Here is a 19,912-nt window from a genome sequence, read left to right on the forward strand (position 1 = left end):
CAGCAGAACTTCTGTAGGCCTTCAGTATTGTCCCATCTTCCTCATCAATTCACAGAAATGTCTGAATCACAACACTGACCCTTGCACATAAAGCTTGGAACAGCATTTCAATCCTGGACTTTACACTGTTGCTGGCACCACTCAAGCCGCAGGTAGGGTTGTTAAATGGAAAAGCCTTTTTTTTTTTTTTTATTTTTCAAAAACTGGGCAATATTCTGTAAAATACTTATTTCATCTTACAGTGGCTTATTACTTCATATCTGGATTCTTCTGCCATTTGAAAGGCCATTGTTCATTTAGCTAAGGCAGTGATGAGAGAACTAACATATATAAACGTATGAATGCCCCTAGAAATGTGTCCATAGCTCATTTCTCTTATGTTGGCAGGTGACACAAAACAGTTTGTACATTGAGCAACACACAGGCAGAATCTTTGTGTGTATTTAAGCTTCCTATTGTTTAATCATGCAATTCTGCAGCTCAGCTGCTCACCTGCCTCCTGCAAAGGTGCAAAACAGGATCCTGAATGACCTAATAGAAAAGGTTACATAAAACACATATTCAATGCTTTCTAAACAAAGTACTTGAGAATTCAGCATTAACAAAGAGCAGATAATATAAAACCACACTTTTGTTTTTCTGTGATCTGTAAACGTCAGTTTTAAAATCTGTGGCGGATAATGCCATATCTAAATTCTGATAGATTTAAAAAGAGTTCTACGAAAACATCCAGTGATATCACAGCTGATGGGAATATCTACTTAATTTGTTGTGATAAATATAAAGGTGATAACTGATAGTACTGAAAGTAGAAGTGTATAGTGAAACTACTGTTCATTCCATAAAATCAAGGCACAACTATTTAGCTACTATATTAGAACTTTTTTAAGGTCTCAAGAGCAGAAATTGAAGCACAGAGCGTTAAGTGTCCCTTTGCCACAAACAATCAATTGCAAAGGAGTATCTCAACTAAGATGGGATGAGAGGAGATAGGCAAGTTTACCCTAAAACATAACTGAGGTAGAGGTGATAAACAAACATTACCATGTATACTCTTTCTCTCTGCACAAGAACTAGGAAAACTCAATTTAAACAAAAAGGAATACATTAAAACCAAAATAAAATTAGTATAGGGATTATAAAGTTTTAAAAAAGTAAAATGAAGTTCTTCAAGTTCTTATGTCCACAACAGACTTAACTTGCCCAAGCAATACAGTTATGCCATGTAGGCTTATTGGTTAAGCAATATAGGTGACAGATTTCACCTATATTGATTCACCAATATAATCTAATTTATATATATATATATATATATATATATATTAAATTTTAAATAGAAACCAGCATTCTATCAACAAACTATTTGGTATGGAATCAAACAAAGGAAGTGAGTTTGTACACACTCAGTTTTTTGTGTTCATAAGATCCTGTATAAACTGACTGGAAACAGTCGAAGAAGGAAGCAAAACTAACAGACACAAACACTCTCTGGAGAGATCCATCTGCATTTCATCTTTATAAGTGTTAGACATTGGAGACAGAAATGCCACACAGAATTCCGTGAATTTACCCTTTCATGCATTTTAAAATGATCAAGTTACAACAGCACCTCTAAGAGGCCAAATGTGAACAACCAGAATATCCTATTCCAAAGAAGTACAATTCTGCACCCCACATAACTGATCTGGAAACAACCATCACAAATTGTGAAGATAAATGCTTTAGGCTACAACACCTAGAGTAATACTGTAAAATAACAAGAGCGACAAGAAATGTTTGCCAGCTTGCCTGAACTCCACAGCCAGCATTTTGTGAAACTAGAGACCCCTTTGAAACTCAGAATCATTTGTTTCTCCATGTCTGTTTGTTAATATTGGAATCTCGCTATTTTGGGGAAGAACACTAATAAAGTGGGACAAAACACTTGTGGTTCTTGTGACTGGGCTTCTCAGGTTTGATTGCAAGGGCACCATTTAAGAGGCTTAAACCATACAACTTACACAAATAACACTAAAAATAATCCTGCTTCAGAATTTTACCATATTTTGCATGTAATGTATGCAGTAGTTTGCTACTGAATGCTTCTAATGTTTAAACATTAACTTTTCAATCCCTATACCATTTCTGTTGCCTGTACAACTACAGTGGATACAATTGTAACCAGGATAATACTTAATTAAGGTAAAAATAAAGTCAAGATGGATTCTTTACTACTGACATGCAAATGATAATCACATACTAATAGAAAATAACATCCTCTTGCAGTTTTGCAGCCTCTGCTGTCACAGACCTTGTTTGTGGAAAGCTTGTAAAATAGTCCTGAAGGAATATTTTTCAGCAGTCTTATGTAATTAATAGAGATTGTATCACCATAGGAAACAGCAAAGTGGGAGCAAGAGGCATTTTTAAATGGACTTTTATAAACTGATTGCTTTATGGTCCTTCTAAATAGGAAAAGTCAGTCTAGAAACTGTTTATCCTCCCACTCTGATTTCATAATGCCACATGTTAAAGGAGGCAGTAAAGATACTTCCAGGCTGTCTTACAGATAGAAGATGGTGTGTTGTAGATTGTGAGCTGGCACTGCAGCTCCAACATATGTGCCACTACCAAATAAGGACCCACTCCTGCAGAACACTCAGCAACTTGCAAGGTTTCAGTGCCCTCTGCAATCTGTCCCTTGGTCTTTGTTGGGATGATAAAAACACCACAAGAAAGCCAAGGTCTCCCTCACACAGTGTTCTACACTGCAATTCATATCACTGCTCTAATGGTACTTTCATGGCAAAGGAAAAGTACCTTGGGCAGGTGTATTTCTGAGCCCTGAATGAAATTCTAGTGAAAATCACATGCATAAAGTCTCTGGGAGAAAAAAAAAATTCCCAACAACAAGACTTCTAATATCACAGGATAAAAAACAGCAGATGGAATGAAAACTAAGCTATGAAGCACAATGTGACACCACCAGTTCTCCACCAGATTTTGTATATGACACAGTGAATACAAGTGTAAAATTTGGAATTGATTTACTCACCTCAAGGAAGAAGTTGACCAGGTACGGATCCTGTTTCAGCTTTGCACATACTATGCAGAGAAACTGAATTTCTTCATTTTCTGTTGGTGTTGCCAGAACCTCACCACACAGTCTGATTAATTTCTGTCACATAAAGTGAACAATTAAGACAGAAAGTTATTGCTTTTCCTCAGAATAATAAACCGAATTATTTTTCTGTATACACACTAAAATTATTTATAAGTGGAACATTTGCTCTGAATTTAGACTGCTATGAACAAGTTTTCTTCATTATTTATGACCTGTATTGCAGTGGCAGTCCAGGGCTCTAATCATCAGCACATTAAAAAAACCCAACTGATATGGCACCTAAGCAATTTCCTTACAAATTCACTTGACAACGGAAGAATTAAAGATAACATTAGCTACAGCAAAATAAAAGAAACTTGTCATGCAAAAATATAGTTTATTTAAAATCTGAACAGTACCTGCACTGGCCTATGCACATTTATGTGGGGAAGAAGAGGTTGCCGTATTCTTCCAAGAAGTTTGGTAAAAAAAGCCAGAACTTGCTGTTTCATTCCTGGAGGACACTGAAACAAAAACAGATGAACAACAATAAAAATACAATAAATGTGGAGAAAAACACAGATGTAAATTTTTCACTCTGAATGGCTAATTAAACAGCAATGATTTAACCAAAAGGATTTTTTACAAAGTCATCATCTGTTAACATATTACTTTTATCAATATTAGCAGAGATCAATAAAAAATGTTGCATCTCATTACTGTTTTCTCTTTCAAATTATTCATACTTTCAGTTAATTGCTCTAGGGCAAACTTCCACCAATCTTTCCAGAAAATATTCCGTATCATTACAGTGATAAGGGTAAATTAACTTGGAATTAATTTGCTACAGGTCAGATGTCTTCTAAGGTACTGTGCCACAAAATCCAGCAATTCAGTGAGTCAGTACATACAAATACAGACTGATAAACTATAAAAATCTTAATACCTACAGAAGGTTTCTTAAAGTCATGAGCAATTAACCTTAGCCAGCTAAAGTGTTTATAAATGCACAGATGGTCCAGGACAAGAGAAAGCTGTTGCTTTTCCTGAGCAGAATATAAATCACAAATATCTGTGGAACATGCAGACCCTTGTTCTACCGTCCCTAATGCACCACATCACATGAAAGGACTTTCCTATCTCCAGGAGATCTGATGGCTTGTGGGCCTTTATGTACCTTTGTTTCCAGCTAAATTCCCCCAAACTAATGTGTTCTACCATGTTAATAAATGCTGTTAGTTTTAACCCACATAATTTCCCTCCTCTGGTTCACTGCATGTCTGAACGCAGCTGAGGTGGCAACAGCCTAACCTGGCTCTCCTTTCTAAGCAATTATCTCTCTATTTTTAATCCCTAATCATTGCTGAGTTGTCAAGCAATCCTTTGAAGAGAATGGCAGGATACGTACCATCAGGGCACATCCACAGTAATGCAGTAAGTCTAACTGACTGCTGTGAAAGGGAACTATTCATTTTGCACCAGATCTTTGCAACATCTTGCAAGCACTGAACTGTGTGTTTACTTCAGATGTATCAACTCACAAGTGGCAAAGTGTAAAGACAGGCTGTACAAGAATTTCCTGTACAGACATATTTGTATGAGTACAGAATGACTTCTCTCAACTCTTAGAAACACACTACTAATTACCCGCTTCACATATGTCACCATTTCATCTTGGTTTCTTGACAAATTTTAGAGATTACTGAATGAGCTGTATCTCTGAGCAAATGCCTTTAATACAGCAGTGCTGTGGTTTTAAGCCCAGCTGGAGCAGGTATATTAGCCTGACTCTAGGACAGTTGGTACAGTAACAGGTACTACAGATCTCTGGCCCTTACAGAGCAAGGAATGTCTCAGGCTCAAACAGCCACTGTCCTGTGTTGCTTATTTATGTAAAATGGATTAAAAACTCATGAAAATGTGTAAAAGATTGACTGAGAAGGAACCCCTGGAGAGCTCCATTTATCCTTGGAACAGGATAAATGCCTCCCTAACTGCATCTGCACTGTGATACAAAATGTTCCACCACAAGGGCTGCCAAGCTAATTCACTCCATGATCCACCCAACCACACACATTTTAGCCCAGAAGTCTGCCAAGAAAGACAGCAACAAGGATGGACCAAGAAAATCAAGGTAACTTCATGTGTGCCACAAAGCAGACATGAAGAACCAGACAACACTGCCAAAGTATGAAGTCTGTCTGGAGATCAACTCAAATTAATGCTTTCTGATACCAAAGTCTTTCTGAGCAAGAGCTCAACACACACAGGAAAGTTAACTGAAAATTTCTATTTAACACAGCACTTTTCACCCAAGAATCCCCCAGCATTTCACAAAGGACACAGAGGCATAATACTGTCTTGTAGTAGCCAGAAAAACTACAGACTGAAGAAAAATGTTTCTCCTACTTCTAGTATCACAATCAGCATTATCAGAGTGGTGAGTCTCAGGGTTCTGTCTCAGCCGGCACCTCAGAGGTTGTCTCACCCTGATCACACCTCTAAAAGGCTGTTATTTGCAATTTGCTGGTAATATACGTTGGTATATTTGTAATATAAGCAAGCAGCTCTTTGCTAGAGTTCAGTGTCCCACACTACCACCTACTGTAGAACTTCAGTCTCTATCACAACTAGGAGCTCACACAAGACATAATCTGTTCTGCTGAGAGATACATACATCAGCTTTTCCTAGAGTGTAGAGTGTCTCCAAAATCTTGTGATGTAGCAAATATTCCATGCATGGTCCTGTTTCGCCTGATTCCCTCTCATTTTCTTCTTGAACTAGAATATCCAACATCTGTTCCAGGTGGGAGGGAATGTTGGTATCAGTCACAGGAGCTTTGTCATCTAAATAAAAGAAATAGGCAATTAAGAATGATTTAAAAACTGCCCACATATTTAAGTTCAGTTCCACATATAAGACTTATAAACATGACATCCATTTAAAGAACCTTATATAAAGTGCAAGTTTTTAACATGTTTTAAAACTTTCAGAACTGTATCTGAACACGTACACTGGAATATGCATTGGGCAGATATCTGACCTTGCAAGGAGGAAAAAGTGAAGTGCCAAAATTCGAAATATGCATTAATTACACGGTCAAAAAAGGAAAATTCCTACTGCCAGAGAGCAAGCCAAGGGAGGGAAAGGTACAACTGTCAATCTTCTGTTTAATATGCACTACGTCTTGATAACTTCCTCTTTGACCCTGCATGCAGCATTCTTGAATCTGTGAATGGCCTCTAACATCAGCTTAATTTGCAGCTGATCAGTTCCTTTATAAACTAGATAACTAAATAAATGGCTTTTCTCCTGGTAACAACAAAGAAAATTCAAACTCTATGCTGTTTGTTCTCTAAAAGCTACTAAATTTCTCTTTTGTACTTTCTGCATTGAAATAGAATTCTGTCAAACTTAATGGAGGAAAGGGTAAAATGTTGATTTTATTATATTGAAGTCATTAAACTGCAGTGGATTTGTGCCACTGGCATTCACATATTGCAGAACATATCCACACATGAAGATTTTCCTCTTTTATGTTTTTCAGCTGAATTCTACTGGAACAACTGTCCTAGGGAAATGGTTAGTACTGTTTACGCAATAATCTAAAAATAACTTGTCACTTGCATGCAACTGGCAACAACATCACACTCTGCCATGTCAGAGTGAGTTTGGTCTCTGCCACAACCTCCATTTAGCCTGGAGTGTTTTGCTTGAATTTCCTACACATAATTCTACTCCTACTGCAGAGGACAGAAATATATCCACCGAGTGGAAACTTGTTTTTCAAAAGACTTCTGAAACTCCGGGAGAGAGGTCAGCTTTTATTCTGCACCACGTCACTGCAGGTGTCAGTTTTCCCTGCCACCCTGTCATTTCCACCTTTGGAAACATCACATAGTGTTCCAAAAGATGGGTATTGGAACCAAGGGTCATGTTGCAGTTTTACGAGTAAATATTGATATAAACAAGATCATCAGACACAAACACAGATTCAACAGCTCTTGCAGCAGAAGGTCAGAATTAATATGCTTGAGGAAAGCACAGCAACACTCTCTTTTAAAACATAACTGTTTCATAACTATGTCCAAAATTAAAAATTTACATGCTGCATAACTGTAGAAAAAAACCCAAACCAGGGAAGTTGCCTTTTTTTTTAAAAAAAAGCAACTACAGTCATATTTCATCATAATACTCATTTTTAACAAGAGCAGCATAACATCTGAGTAAGGCTGAACAATACTGAGCACGTGGAATCCATCTGTGTCTGGGAAAATCTATGACCACAAAATTACTTTTGTTCAAATTTTGCAAAGAAAAGAAAATCCCTGATGCAAAGCAATGAAAATGTTAACAGCAGGGACTGCATTTCTGCAGCTGTCTGTTTAGATTAAAGAGAGTATGTGAAGGCAGAAACTGGGTCAGATGTAAAAAGGTGCAGTCCTCTACACAGTACTCAGGAAACAAGACTTCAGCCATTTTTCATGCTCACTTTTATGGGTGGAAATACATCATATTTTTAATTACTAGTCATTATTGTCAGTATTTTTGACTAAAGACATAACTCGTTTTAGTATTTTTTAATCTTTACTTTTTAAAAACACTGAAATTGTGAATTCTAGTTTCCACAATAAAAAGACAAACCCAGGATGCTTTCTTCTTTTACCTGAGGTCTCTATGTAGTAATGGGTGATTGCTTTCCAGTGGTAAACAAAATCTTCTTGTAGTGGAAGGGAAGGTGCGAGCTATGGGAAAAAAAAACACAACAAACAAAAAACAGTTAGAAATGGAATGAACATACTTGCTCAGAGATTAAATTCTGTTTTATCTTACACTTGGAAGTGCTGCAGATAGTGTTACAATTGTTACTCTCTGCTCGTTTACCTTTAACAAGGACTACATTCATTATTCATGGCCGAGCCCCATGCCACACTGCCTGCCTTGTAAACATCAGTAATAATCTCTGTGATGTCTCTATCACCAGACAACCTATTTGAAGAACAAAAGCAATTGCTCCTACAGCAAAGCAACACTAGAAATGTATGTTTGTATTGTTTAGACCACAGTTTTGTCCTGTTGGAAAAAATCATCTTCTTTTACATCTGCTCTTGATGCCGCCTTCCTTTTCTGCACACTCTGTTCTCTCTGTGTGCTCCCTTAAAATACCAATTAGTTGCTTCATCCAGTTTTTGCCATGCCTTTTATCCTGTTTAGCCACAACTTCTTTTAAAAGATCTGTGTTCAGTTTTTAGTTTGGGTTTGGTGGTTTTTGTTTTTGGGGTTTTTTTTGGGTGCACATTTTTGGTTTTTTTGGGGCTTTTTTAGGCCCACACCCAGAACTTGGCAGGTTGTTCTTTTTTTTTTTGACAAATATGTTTCTTATTTCATTTCTGCAAGAAAAGAAAGTTTCTTCTTTCCCGGAGGAGTTTGGGATGGCTGGCTGGGTGTGAGCAGCATCCAGGAATAACATCGTGCAAGAAGGTCCCCACCGAGACACAGGTGGCCTGCGGCCCATTACACCACAGGCAGCCTGTGAGAAAAGGACCACAATCATCTCAGCACTCTGCTCTCCGAAGTGAGAGCTGAGACAAACACTGAATTTGTGCCCATTAATGTTTAGAGCTGGTAAAATCAGGAATCCTATAGGGAAAACCCCAACCACTCAATAGGTCACATGGGGATCTGTTGTTATAGAGGCCTAATCCTACTTGCTTGAGGCTTTTTTTTTTTTTTTTTGGACCATTAAGTCCTCAAGTCATTCTTTTAGAGGCCATCCTGAAATAGGGGATTATCACTTGACAGGATGGCAGCAATAAGCCCTGTGGGCAAACAGAAAGAATCCCAACTATAAACTGCTGTGTCTGTTTGGGAAGGGTAAGGAGTTGAACCATCCAGACAGGATATGGAGTCCAGTCCTTCTTCCTTCACAGCACCTCAGAGGGGCTGAAGCTGGAAAGGGCTGCTGGAGATCACTCAGTTTAACCCCCTGCTACCGCACAGTCACCTAGAGCTGGCTGCTCAGGAGCATGTCCAGATGGCTTTTGAATATATCAAAGGATGGAGACTCCACAGCCACTCCAGGAACCTGTGCCAGGGGATAGTTAATCTCACAGAGAAAGGTTAACCGAAGGAAGTTTTCTCCCCAGGAGGTACAGATAGAGATTTGAGACCAATAACTCAGAACTCCTCTACTATCCCCCCGTAGGGTCTAAAATGTGCTGCGCTGTCTCAGTTCTTGGGCAAACAAGGGCTCAGGGCACAGGGCTCATACACAGTCTAGCACAGTTCAGGCTCATACGGTCTTTACTGGGTGGTGTTGGACTCTTTGAAAAAGCCCTGGACGTTTTCCACATCAGTCTTTTCTTTGCCTTGAATTTAATGACACTTAAATCTATCTTGGGAAAGTTGTAAAGCCCAGTATATGACGAGCATATGACATGCCAAGATAAGTGCAATGCTAATTGTTAATGGCCTTTTGCACACAGGACTTTGAAATGCAAGACTCTGGAAAAGTAGTGGTGCTGGGCAACTATCTCTGTCTGCATCCTGGGTGGAAATGCGTCCTTGGAAATGGCAACCAGGAAATCAAACTGACAGTGCTTATCCTTTCCCTGACAGGCTGTGCACTCACTGAATTCCATGGCTGAGCACTCAGAGCAGCACATTAGCACAGCAGCTACCACAGAGGATCTGAACACCCCACACTACACAAAACCAGTTTATTTTACTCTGACATTTACTAGGTTATTGAAATTCAGGAGAATAACCAAACAAACTGAAGATTGAGCATGATAGTGTGTATCGTGCTCTGTTTGTCACGCTAGCTGCTCTAGATGTGAATTTCAAGCAATGTAATGATCATTTCTGTTAAAAAAATCTGTATCAAAATCTCAACACCAGCTGATGAATAACCCAGAGACAACTTTTGAGGAATACAGGCCTCTCAGACCACTCTATTTCCAAAGTAACACATGAAAGATAACATTAAAGATTTATCCTTGGCTGATGTGATTTTCCTCTCCACTTCTTCTTGTCTCATCTGCCTCAAGATGAATTTAGTGCCTCTAAGCAGTGCCAGGAAAAGGATTTCACTTCTCAGCACTATCAATAATTTATCCACCATGGGAGCGAACTGTGGATATAGACACTCTCCCTCCCAACAAATGCCTCTAGGGACTCTTCTCAGAGGTGAAAAAATAATTCAGGGACAGGTCCTGCCCTTTCAAATTAAAATACCCAGTGATTTCAGAGTCTTCTCTGATCAAGACTGCAAGCCAGACATAGCAGAGATAACGTCAACATATGTGTACACCTGGGCAGTGCAGCCTACTGGAAACACACCATCAATATTGCCACCAACTGAAGATGTAACCCCAGCAAGATTATTTTGAGATAAGTGTTTACTGATCAAAAAGCCCAACAAAAACCCACAAGAAAACAAGCAAACAAACAAACAATAATAAAGGAAAAAAAAAATCCCAAGCAATCCTCTTAACTTAGTTATTCAGACACGAATTCAAGGTAAAGACCAAAATACCAGCCTGCATGTATACAAAGCCAAGCATTGGAAAGAATTAGGAAACTGTAATACTTGGCTGACATGCTTTAACCCTACTAGAACAGGGTTAACTAGGTTATAGTTCCTATTTTAGGATGAATTATTAGCTATCAGCAGAGATAAAATACATGTTACAGCTGCCAGCCTGAATAACCACTCCATTGTGTTAAGTATTCATATTTCTGTGGAGATTCCAAAGCAAGCCAGAATTCCTTGAGAAGGCCATTAATTCCTGCTACTTGTCTAATTTGAAGGAGACACCTTAAAAATGCAGTTATTTCTCACAATTACAACAGCTGGTTAGGGCATGGTGTTAATAACACCAGGGTTGGGGATTTGATCTCTGTATGGACCATTCATTTTAGAACTGGACTTGGTGGTCTCTGTGGGTCCATTCCAACACAGAATATTCTGTGACTCTGTAATTAATCCTGATGTAATTAAATATGTTCTTCCTGATTCCTAATCTCAAAGTGAAGTTCTTCTCCTCTGGGGAAAAAGCCCCCATGACCTTCAAGGCTGCAGTGTAGGTGTTGATACGTGAAACAGCTGAAATTCACTGAGCACCACTGAACTACAGCCCATTGGAGCAGGCATTGATTAGCAGGATCTTCCATCTGGTGCCCAGCTCCAGCAGTTGGGCTTCCTGGGAGGGAGCTGAACTTAACACATGCTGCCTCATCCTTCTGCTGACAATATGGAACAAATAATCAAAGCCCACTCCTTCTAAGGAAAGTGCTGCTCTCAGGAGAGCAAGAGATCTTTGACCTGAACTACAGTGTGCTCATGACAAAACCCATCCAAAATACAATTCCATGTCGTTTTCCAAAGCATACAGAATTTGTGTTTCGGCAGCAAAAAAACCCCCAAAACATAATGAGCACAGAAACTTACATATATGCAGTATTTAACAGCAATGCTTTTGTGCATGTAAAATTCATTGTCATATTTTTCATGTATGCTTTTCAGAAGCGTAATTCAATACTGGAGAGGATGGTAACATCAAAAGGTGGTGATATGCCTCAATATCTTCAGGGTAAATTCACAAAGGAAAGAGAACACTGGATAAAAAAATAACAGGTACTGTCTGGTCAGATGCCAGAGTAAAAAAAGAGAGCAGAAACTGGGTCAAAGAGAAAGGAAGGGGAAGTGCATGCACACTGCCCTGACTGACACAGTCACTTGATGCTTTTGTTCAGTCTTACTACTGTACCAGTGTGAATGGTCTGAGAGAAAATGTGAAAAAGGACTAATGCTTGAAGGTTTACTTGATCTTCAGTTGATGAATGCACAGAGTTTATAATGGCCACTGCTCTCATATATAAAATTAAGACTGCACATGTTTGCAAGTCATGCATTAAATTTTGTCATCTAATTTGCCAATACCAGCGCAACATTAAAACAACGAATAATGTAAGGTCATTACATCAAATGAAGTGGGTTCAAGAGGAACAAATTCTGTGCTAATCAGTTATGCAGTTCATGATTTTGGAGCACTGCCTGTACCAAGTGACTTGGTTTCTTTCAAAGCTGAGTTCTTCTTCAAAATATAAACAGAAGCTACCTGAAAGCAATACCAGTGTCAGAGATACAGCTGAATAATAGGCTGGTAGAGAGGGGGTCCCAAGAATGTGCAGCAGGCACCAAAATCCTCATTCATTCAATTGTGTGGTACAAATATTCCTGTTTGACAGCAAATTGCAAAATTCAAGCCAACCAAAATTTTATTTTTCCTGCAAGGAACACAGCTAAAAAACATCCCTTTGAACTGACTATTGAGGTGAAACATCCAAAAGCCCAAATCAAACACAAACTAAAGTCCTTTGAACACTGAGTGGCCACTTCACAGACAAGTTACTTTGTCTAGGGAAACATGAGTGAAAAGCACAAGATAAGAGAAAAATAAGTCTAACTTGCCGCTTTGTTATTGTACACTACATCTTGTTGTTGCTGACAATGTAGTGCTCATGGACAGCCCTTTGGGATGAAAGTACATCAGAAATGCATAGCAAAGAGAAAATATCTTAAGGACAAGCTATATATAAACTGTCACAGATTTAATAATATGAACCCCATGAAGCAACAGCATTTCTATTCTGCCCTGAAGTAACAGAACAAAGACAGCAGTCCTCTCCACCATTCTCACTAACACATCCAACACATCCAACTCAATTTAAGGATGCTCTGTTGGCAGGGTAACACAGTGGTGCTTGCTCATCTGGATGAGAAATCCAAAAAGCAAAAAAGCATCTAAAATATTGGCAGGATTGACATAAGATAAGAGGTGGCAGAAAACTAGAATTCAGTGGTAATGAAAATCAGGAATATGGTTTCAAACACTTGGGAAATTTAGTCAGAAAAGACTGAAAGTTTTGTGTTATTCAAGCAGAATCATAGGATCACAGACAGGTTTGAGTTGGAAGGGTCCTTAAAAGACCACCTAGTTCCAACCCCACTGCCATGGGCAGGACATTTTCTACAAGGCCATGCTGTTTTAAGCCCCATCCAGGCTAGTCTTGTGTCCCACCACAACCTCTCTGGGGAAAAACCTTGGTAAGAAAAAACCTTAGTAAAAAGCAACTGCTCCCTTACGTTTGCCTCAAGCACAGTCCTGTCACAAGGGCAGACAGTTCAAGAGCGATACACTGACAACAAGTAAAAGGCAAATAGTGCCATGTCTATCAGGCTGTCAACCTTTGGAACTCCTCGTCAGGGTTCAGAGGGATGGCGTATTGAGGGTAAGATAACAACCATTATCTAACAGCATGGGAACCTTTACTGTTTAAATGCATCTCTAAAGTCTGCAGGCCTGTGGGCCCTGAGGCAGGGCAGGAGCGTTATGTAAGTGATGGGCAGGAGAAAGGACAGGGCAGAAGAGCTACCCAAACCACTCTGATTTAAGGAATCCCACCCGTGAAAGCTAAACCCAAGCTCTTCAAGTGTATTTAAGTGTCCAGCTCAGCAGAAAACTGTACAGTTGCAACTCTACCTACTCTGGGGTAGGCACCCAAAACTTTTGAGAACTGATCCTTTAATTACTAGTTCTACTGCTGATATTCAGGGTTAAGAATCCAGTTGAGTCTGTCCATGTTACACTTGCCCCCCAGCAAAAACAGTAAGCAAAAATGATGTTCCAAATTCTCTTTGTTCTGAAAAAGCAAGCAGCATCAAAGTGGACTAAGCCAATATTTAGTATTTACAACAGTTTTCATTTCCCCACAGCAAAGCTAAGCAGATCACCTCTTTTTACTACAGGGAGAATGAAACAAAGCCACGTACAGCCCCCAAACTGATTAAAAATTTGTATTTCTCAGTTCTGTCTTTGTATTAGTGGGTCAAACTTGTAAAGTAAGAAACATTCTTATGGTCTTCCTGCTTTTGCAATTCCATGTTTCATTCCTAGTATGTGGTGCCTGGTATTTGTCACCATCCTGTAAATGCAATAGTGCAGTGTTTATCAAGAGATCCACCACAGTGGTGGTGGCAGGATGAGGCAATTGGCAAATGGGACACCAGAGTTGAGCAAGGACAAACAGCATGTTGTTGGACAGCACTCACTTGCAAAATGATGGTATCAATATGTTTCTGTACTTTCATTTGGATTTTTTTAATCAGAAAAGAGCGTCTAGTCCCTACTACCTCTACTTTTCTCCTGTTCCATTCAGCTCATTTGTTTTTTGCTATTTTTTACTGGATCTCCAATAAATGCAGTTCTTCTTATTTTTTGCACACATCAATAATGTAAACACTCTCCTAATAATAACATCTATTGGATGTCTTAAATTGGTAGGCCTGAAAGATTACCTTCTCCTCCACTCCTGCATCTCTCAGTCATCCACTCTTATTTCTGTTATTCAAAATGTGGCACAGCTCACTGCAACAAACTTTCTTTAGTCAGGCAGGCACTAATTTCTGTTTCCTCCCCAGTGAAAGCACTGTCTATTGAACGCATTCACATGTGGTCAGAATGTTTTCAAATAAAACGTTTCATTATTTAAATTATTTAAAACATTTATTTCCAAATGCCACTACACCATTAAAAAAGCCAACTCGGAACCCGCAATTAATGAACACATGCTTAACTTTTAAACCTGAATACTCCTGCAGAACTGCAGGCTCATATAAAGACAGGCGTATGCTCAAGCGCAGCATCAAAGCATACATTAACGCACAAAGGCTGCCCCTCAGATGAGGCAGGATTTGGCATGCAGGCTCTTGTTTCAATCATTTGGATTTGGCGTGCAGGCTCTTTTTTCAACCATTTGAACATTTTTTTCTTCTACACTTCCCACCTTCATTTCAGTATTTCACTGCCCATTTTTACCCTCTCTTCACACTCAAGTCTCCTGGATGTGCTGGCTTACTGGGAGAGGGCCTGAAAGGCAGGGGAATTATTACCAAGACCCCGCCTCACTGAAAAGCAAAAAATAAATGGTGTGTCCAGGCAGTGCCGACAGCGGCCTGCAGCAATGGCAGCTGGAGAACAGGGCCCGCTTCCTCTGCCCAGCACAGCCGTGCCAGCCCCCGCCGGGGAACCTCGCTGCACACACGGCGCCGCGGCCCCCGAGCCCCGCACACCACCGCTAAATACACCAGCGATGGAAAGCGCCGCTTTGAAACGGACGACACCCCGCAGAATCGCCGGTGACGGCGGCTATTGTCTGGTGGTCACAACGAGATGGAAATCCTGGGGAGTTTCCTGATTCCTCTCCTTTATTGTTCGTCTCGCTGGAACAGCCGGGCGAGGGCCGGGCCAGGGCCGGGCCAGGGCTGCCGTCAGGCCCGGCAGGCTCCGGCGGTGACAGCCGGAGGCCGCGCTGGGGCCGCCCGGGCTGCGTCCGCTCCCTCCTGCCCCGGCACCCCCGGCTCCCCGGGGCCGCGCTGGGGCGATTCGTTCCCCTCGTGCTCCCACCGGGGCCCGCCCGGGCAGCTCGGCCTCCGCCTCCCCCGCCCGCGGCCGGGCCGAGCCGGGGGCGGACGCGCGCCCAGCGGGGCCCCGCCGGCAGCGGCGCCGGGGGGCGGCGGGGAAGGGGCGCCGGGCCCGCTGCGAGCCCCCGCCCCGCGTTCGGCGCTAGGCCCGGATCGCATCCCCGGCGCGGCGTGGCCGGGCCCGCCGGCGGCCTTACCGCCTCCACGGCGTGCTGCAGGATGGAGGTGAACTTGGAGAACATCCTGTCCCGCGACTGCAGCAACCGCTGCCGGGAGGACCTCGAGAGCTCCTCGATCCGCCGCCGCCGCCGCTCCAGGGTGAGGGCTGCATACGGGGGCCTGGCCGCGGGGATCGGGCGGGCGGGCGCCGGCGCTGCCTCTCGCTCCCCGGCGGACACCGTGGCACTGACACCGCCGGCTGCGAGGCGGCGGCTGCCGAGGCTGCGGGTGGCCTGCAGGGGCCGCCACCCCTGCACACAGCTCGGCCCGGCTCTGCCCGCCCCGCTCCGCTCCGCTCCGCCCGGCCCCGGGCGCTGCCCACCGGGAGTTCCCGCCCGGCCGGGCCGCTTGTGCAGGCCCCGGGCTGCGGGCGGGGCGGGACACGGGCAGTGCGCGGCAGTGCCGGGCTGGCGCTCCTGTGCCCCGAGCCGGCCGCCGGTTTCGCAGGCAACTCCCGGGCAGGGAAGTGAATCACAGTCACAGAATCAGTTAGATTGGAAAGACCTCTGAGATCATCGAGTCCAACGACCGTGCACCACGTTGTGAACCAGCACATGACACTGAGTGCCGTTTCCCGTTTCTCCTTAAACGCCTCCAAGATGCTGACTCCACCACCTCCCTGGGCAATCCATTCCAATGTCTAATCACCCTCTGTGTGAAGAAATTCGTCCTTAACGACTGACCCAAACCTCCCCTGGCACAGCTTAAAATTGTGTCCTCTTCTGCCGCTGGTTGCCTGGGAGCAGAGTCTGACCCCACCTGGCTACAGCCTTCTGCCAGGCAGTTACAGAGAATGGTAAGGTCCTCCATGAGCCTCCTTTTCTGCAGGCTGAACAGCTCCCGTGCCATCAGCCACTCCTGACAGAAAATGTGCTCCAGACCCTTCCCCATTTTCCTTGACCTTCTCTGGACTAATTCCAGCACCTCAATGTCCTTCCTGAATTGAGGAGCCCAGAACTGGGCACGGCACTGGAGGTGTGGCCTCACTAGTTCTCAGTGCAGAAGGACACCCTGCTCCTGCTGGCCGCACTATTCCTGAGATGGGCCAGGATGCCGCTGGCCTTCTTGTCCACCTGGGCACACCCTGTCTGGGGTGAGGGGAAAGGGTGCCCACCTCCACAGTCCCTGTTCCCAGAGGCTGCCGTCAGACTTCCACAAAGGTCTCTGGGGTCCCTCAGAATTGTGAGGGTGGGGCGATGGCTGCCTCCATCCTCCTGCCAGCATGGCATGGATATGGAGCAACCCTGGCATGTACGGCAAAAGGCCCAGCTTGCTGTCTGCTGGGACATTTTGGGTCTGTTATCATCCACAGGGATGATGAGATCCTCAAGAAAATACCTCTTCACGAAGGAGTGTAAGGGTGATGAGCTCAGAAAGTCAGTGACAAGTTATGGAATCACCACCCCTGAAAGTGATCAAAAAATGAGTGGACGTGGCACTTCGGGATATGGCTTAGTCAGCGTGGTGGCATTAGGTCAAAGCTTGGACTTGACAATCTGGGAGGTCTTTTCCAAAGGTAAATGATCCTGTCTTGTTGCTGCTGGGTGAGAGGCTGGTGGCGTGGGTGGCATGGCTCTTGCAAGGTGCCGCAGATGACAAGGCCTGGGGCAATGTGCACATTGCCCATTTCACTGTTTGTTTGTTGGGTTTTTTTCCACACAGATAAAGGGAGACAAAGAGGGCTTTATTTCACCTCGGAATCAAATACTTCAGAGCAAACGATCATCCCTCCCATTTTGCAGTGCTACAGGAGAAGCAGAGGTAAAGTGGGGTGAGCAGTAGTTATAGATGTAGCTGGAAAGCACTGTGATGTTTTGGGAAAGTGTTTGGACACTTGTCAAATTTACATAGGAGAACAGGATTGCTTTGGCACTGGGTAGCAGAATGAAGTGTTGGGAAGGTGATAGACCAGTATGGGAAAGGGAAGAGACCCTGTAGTACCAAATGAAGGAAGGCTTCCACATTCATTTTTGGGGAGGAATGAACACCAGCTTCCTCATATGCTAGGAGCATGCAGAGAGAGATTAATCAAAAGACAGGACAGAACTACTATTTAACTGCTATTCTTTGAATTGTGTCATTTGGGAAGTCTTTGAAGATGCTGTGATGAGGTCTTACTAATGATTCTGGTATACTGATTGCTATTACTACCCCTATGCTTTTCAGGCATGGAGAGCTACAGCCCAAATACTCTAGGGATGTAAATACTAGTTGAAGGTGGACACCTTTGTTGCAGTTGTTAAAGAGCAGAGCTGTTTCCTTCTCAAAATCCAGAAATCTTGATATGTTGATGTCAATTGAAAAGGTAATTATGTTGGGTTTTTTAAAATCAGCTTATTCTTTACTTGTCATATAACATTCTATAGATTTTTGTAGGAAATGTAAATTTTTTATGTGGGTAGCCATATGATGAAACATCTCTGTGTTTGGGTGATTATTGACTGGACAGGTGCTGCATTTGGATGGTGCCTGCATATCTGTGTCTAAGAGAACATGGTCATTTAAGATGCTTTTGCAATCTGTTTTTTCCTGCAAAAATGTGCTTGGGCTTTCCCATCTCCAAGCAGCAGAATGAATAAAGAGACAGTAAGATATCATGAAGATATAAAAGGAGACAGTTTTATAACTGTGAGAGTATTCCTAATCGTACTTAACAATTTATGAAATCATAAATCACAGAATCACAGATGGTGAGGTAAAACTTCTGTAATGCTTAAGGGCCTCTTATTATTCTGAGAGTGACTGATGTATATAAAGGCATTATTATTTAAACAGAACTGTTCATTGTGGTTGAAATTAAAATTTTCGTTGAAAAAGTGACTTCTTATTAAATGGCTTCTCAATGTGAAGTGCCTTGCAGTAAAGTAAAAAAAAAAAAAAAAAAAAGAAAATATTACATGTAAATTGTTTTTCCTATGCCTATTAAACAAATTGAATCTCTGCATATAACTCTGCATTTACCAACCAATAGATTGGGCTTGAATTTGTAGCCAAAGTGCAGAATCCAGTCTTTGGTGCTTATATGTCTTGCAAATTGTACATATATTTTTAAACAATCTTTTAAAGTAGTTTCTAATTTCTCAGCCATATGTATGTATGTCTCACTGCTGGGAATATCGGATAAATACTGGCAAACCAGTAGTAATGCAAATCACTGGAAACTGATGGAAAAATTATTTCAGCAGTGTCAGTGCAGAAGAACTCAGCTGAGGCTGCATTTTGTTTGGATTCTTCTTGTTCTCATTCGGGATGATTCAACTGAAGATGATGCCATTATGGATGGGCTACCAATGTCATGTCTTGTGCAACAATACATCTTTACCTGCTCATGCTTGATGTTTTTTCCACTGGAATAAACACAAGTGTTGCTACCTGTTTTAGTACCCTTGAGAGCACAGTTCTGCTGGCTTGGGGTTGGGATTTTTTTCTTTGGCAAGGTAGTTCTATTTTTTGGAAAAGCACATGCAGTGAGTTAGTGTTTTGCTTGAATATGGGAAGTGAAAGTGTGAAAGTGAGGCTGTTCTAATTGGTAGAGCTTTTGAGAACTTTCTTCTTTCTTACAAATTAATGAAATTGTCTAGATTTAATCAATTTAGATGGTGTGTGACCATGAGATAATGTGCTGGCGTTTCAATCTGAAAATCTCTCTGCTATTTGGATTGATGGCACCAGGCCAGTGTCTAATGGATGCATTTGTCTACATTACAGAAGAAGTTCCTGCAGTCTGGACTTTTGCTTCAGAGAGCCAGAAGATTTGGTGAATTTTTTTGCCCTAGATGAAAATTTTCCTGTTAGTGCTATGCCCAATATCTGTCGATATTCTGTGCAGGATTTTTTTTTTTTTTTTTTTTTTTTTGTGTGTTTCTAATAATCAGATTGACATCTATGTTTTCAGTGCCTACTTGGATGAAATAAAAAATGAAGTTTTAGTGATTCAGCATGATCTCTGCTTTTGAGGAGGGCTAAGGAGGTATTTTACATCATTTTCAGACCTTTCTGATGCTGGGCTTTACTACAGAAAGCCAGCATGCTGCACATTGCACACTGAAGAGCATGCAGTGGAACTGAAGTAATTTTCTGTCATGAATTTTCTGGTTCTGTACCCTCAGCTGTATACATCACC

At 41.9% G+C, this 19,912-nt stretch overlaps 1 protein-coding gene across 2 annotated transcripts in view; it reads right to left on the minus strand.

The window, feature by feature from the left end:
* The window catches only part of FHIP2A (FHF complex subunit HOOK interacting protein 2A), a 34,197-nt gene extending 18,170 nt beyond the window's left edge, over window positions 1–16,027 (minus strand). The window contains exons 1-6 of one of the 2 annotated variants that reach the window (XM_066190871.1): window positions 15,768–16,027; window positions 7,750–7,828; window positions 5,760–5,929; window positions 3,502–3,606; window positions 3,035–3,157; window positions 493–531 (exon numbers count right to left, since the gene is read on the minus strand). In XM_066190871.1, coding sequence (XP_066046968.1) covers window positions 493–531; window positions 3,035–3,157; window positions 3,502–3,606; window positions 5,760–5,929; window positions 7,750–7,828; window positions 15,768–15,812 — 561 coding nt within the window. In that variant the 5' untranslated portion in view covers window positions 15,813–16,027. The remainder of the gene's footprint in view (window positions 1–492; window positions 532–3,034; window positions 3,158–3,501; window positions 3,607–5,759; window positions 5,930–7,749; window positions 7,829–15,767) is intronic. The other variant, XM_066190872.1, reaches the window with a different exon arrangement.
* Window positions 16,028–19,912: the final 3,885 nt, after the last annotated feature.

Source organism: Chamaea fasciata, unplaced genomic scaffold, assembly GCF_029207755.1.
Source record: "Chamaea fasciata isolate MVZ Bird 193981 ecotype frontalis unplaced genomic scaffold, bChaFas1.0.hap1 SCAF_9, whole genome shotgun sequence".
In the NCBI taxonomy this organism is placed as follows: domain Eukaryota; kingdom Metazoa; phylum Chordata; class Aves; order Passeriformes; family Sylviidae; genus Chamaea; species Chamaea fasciata.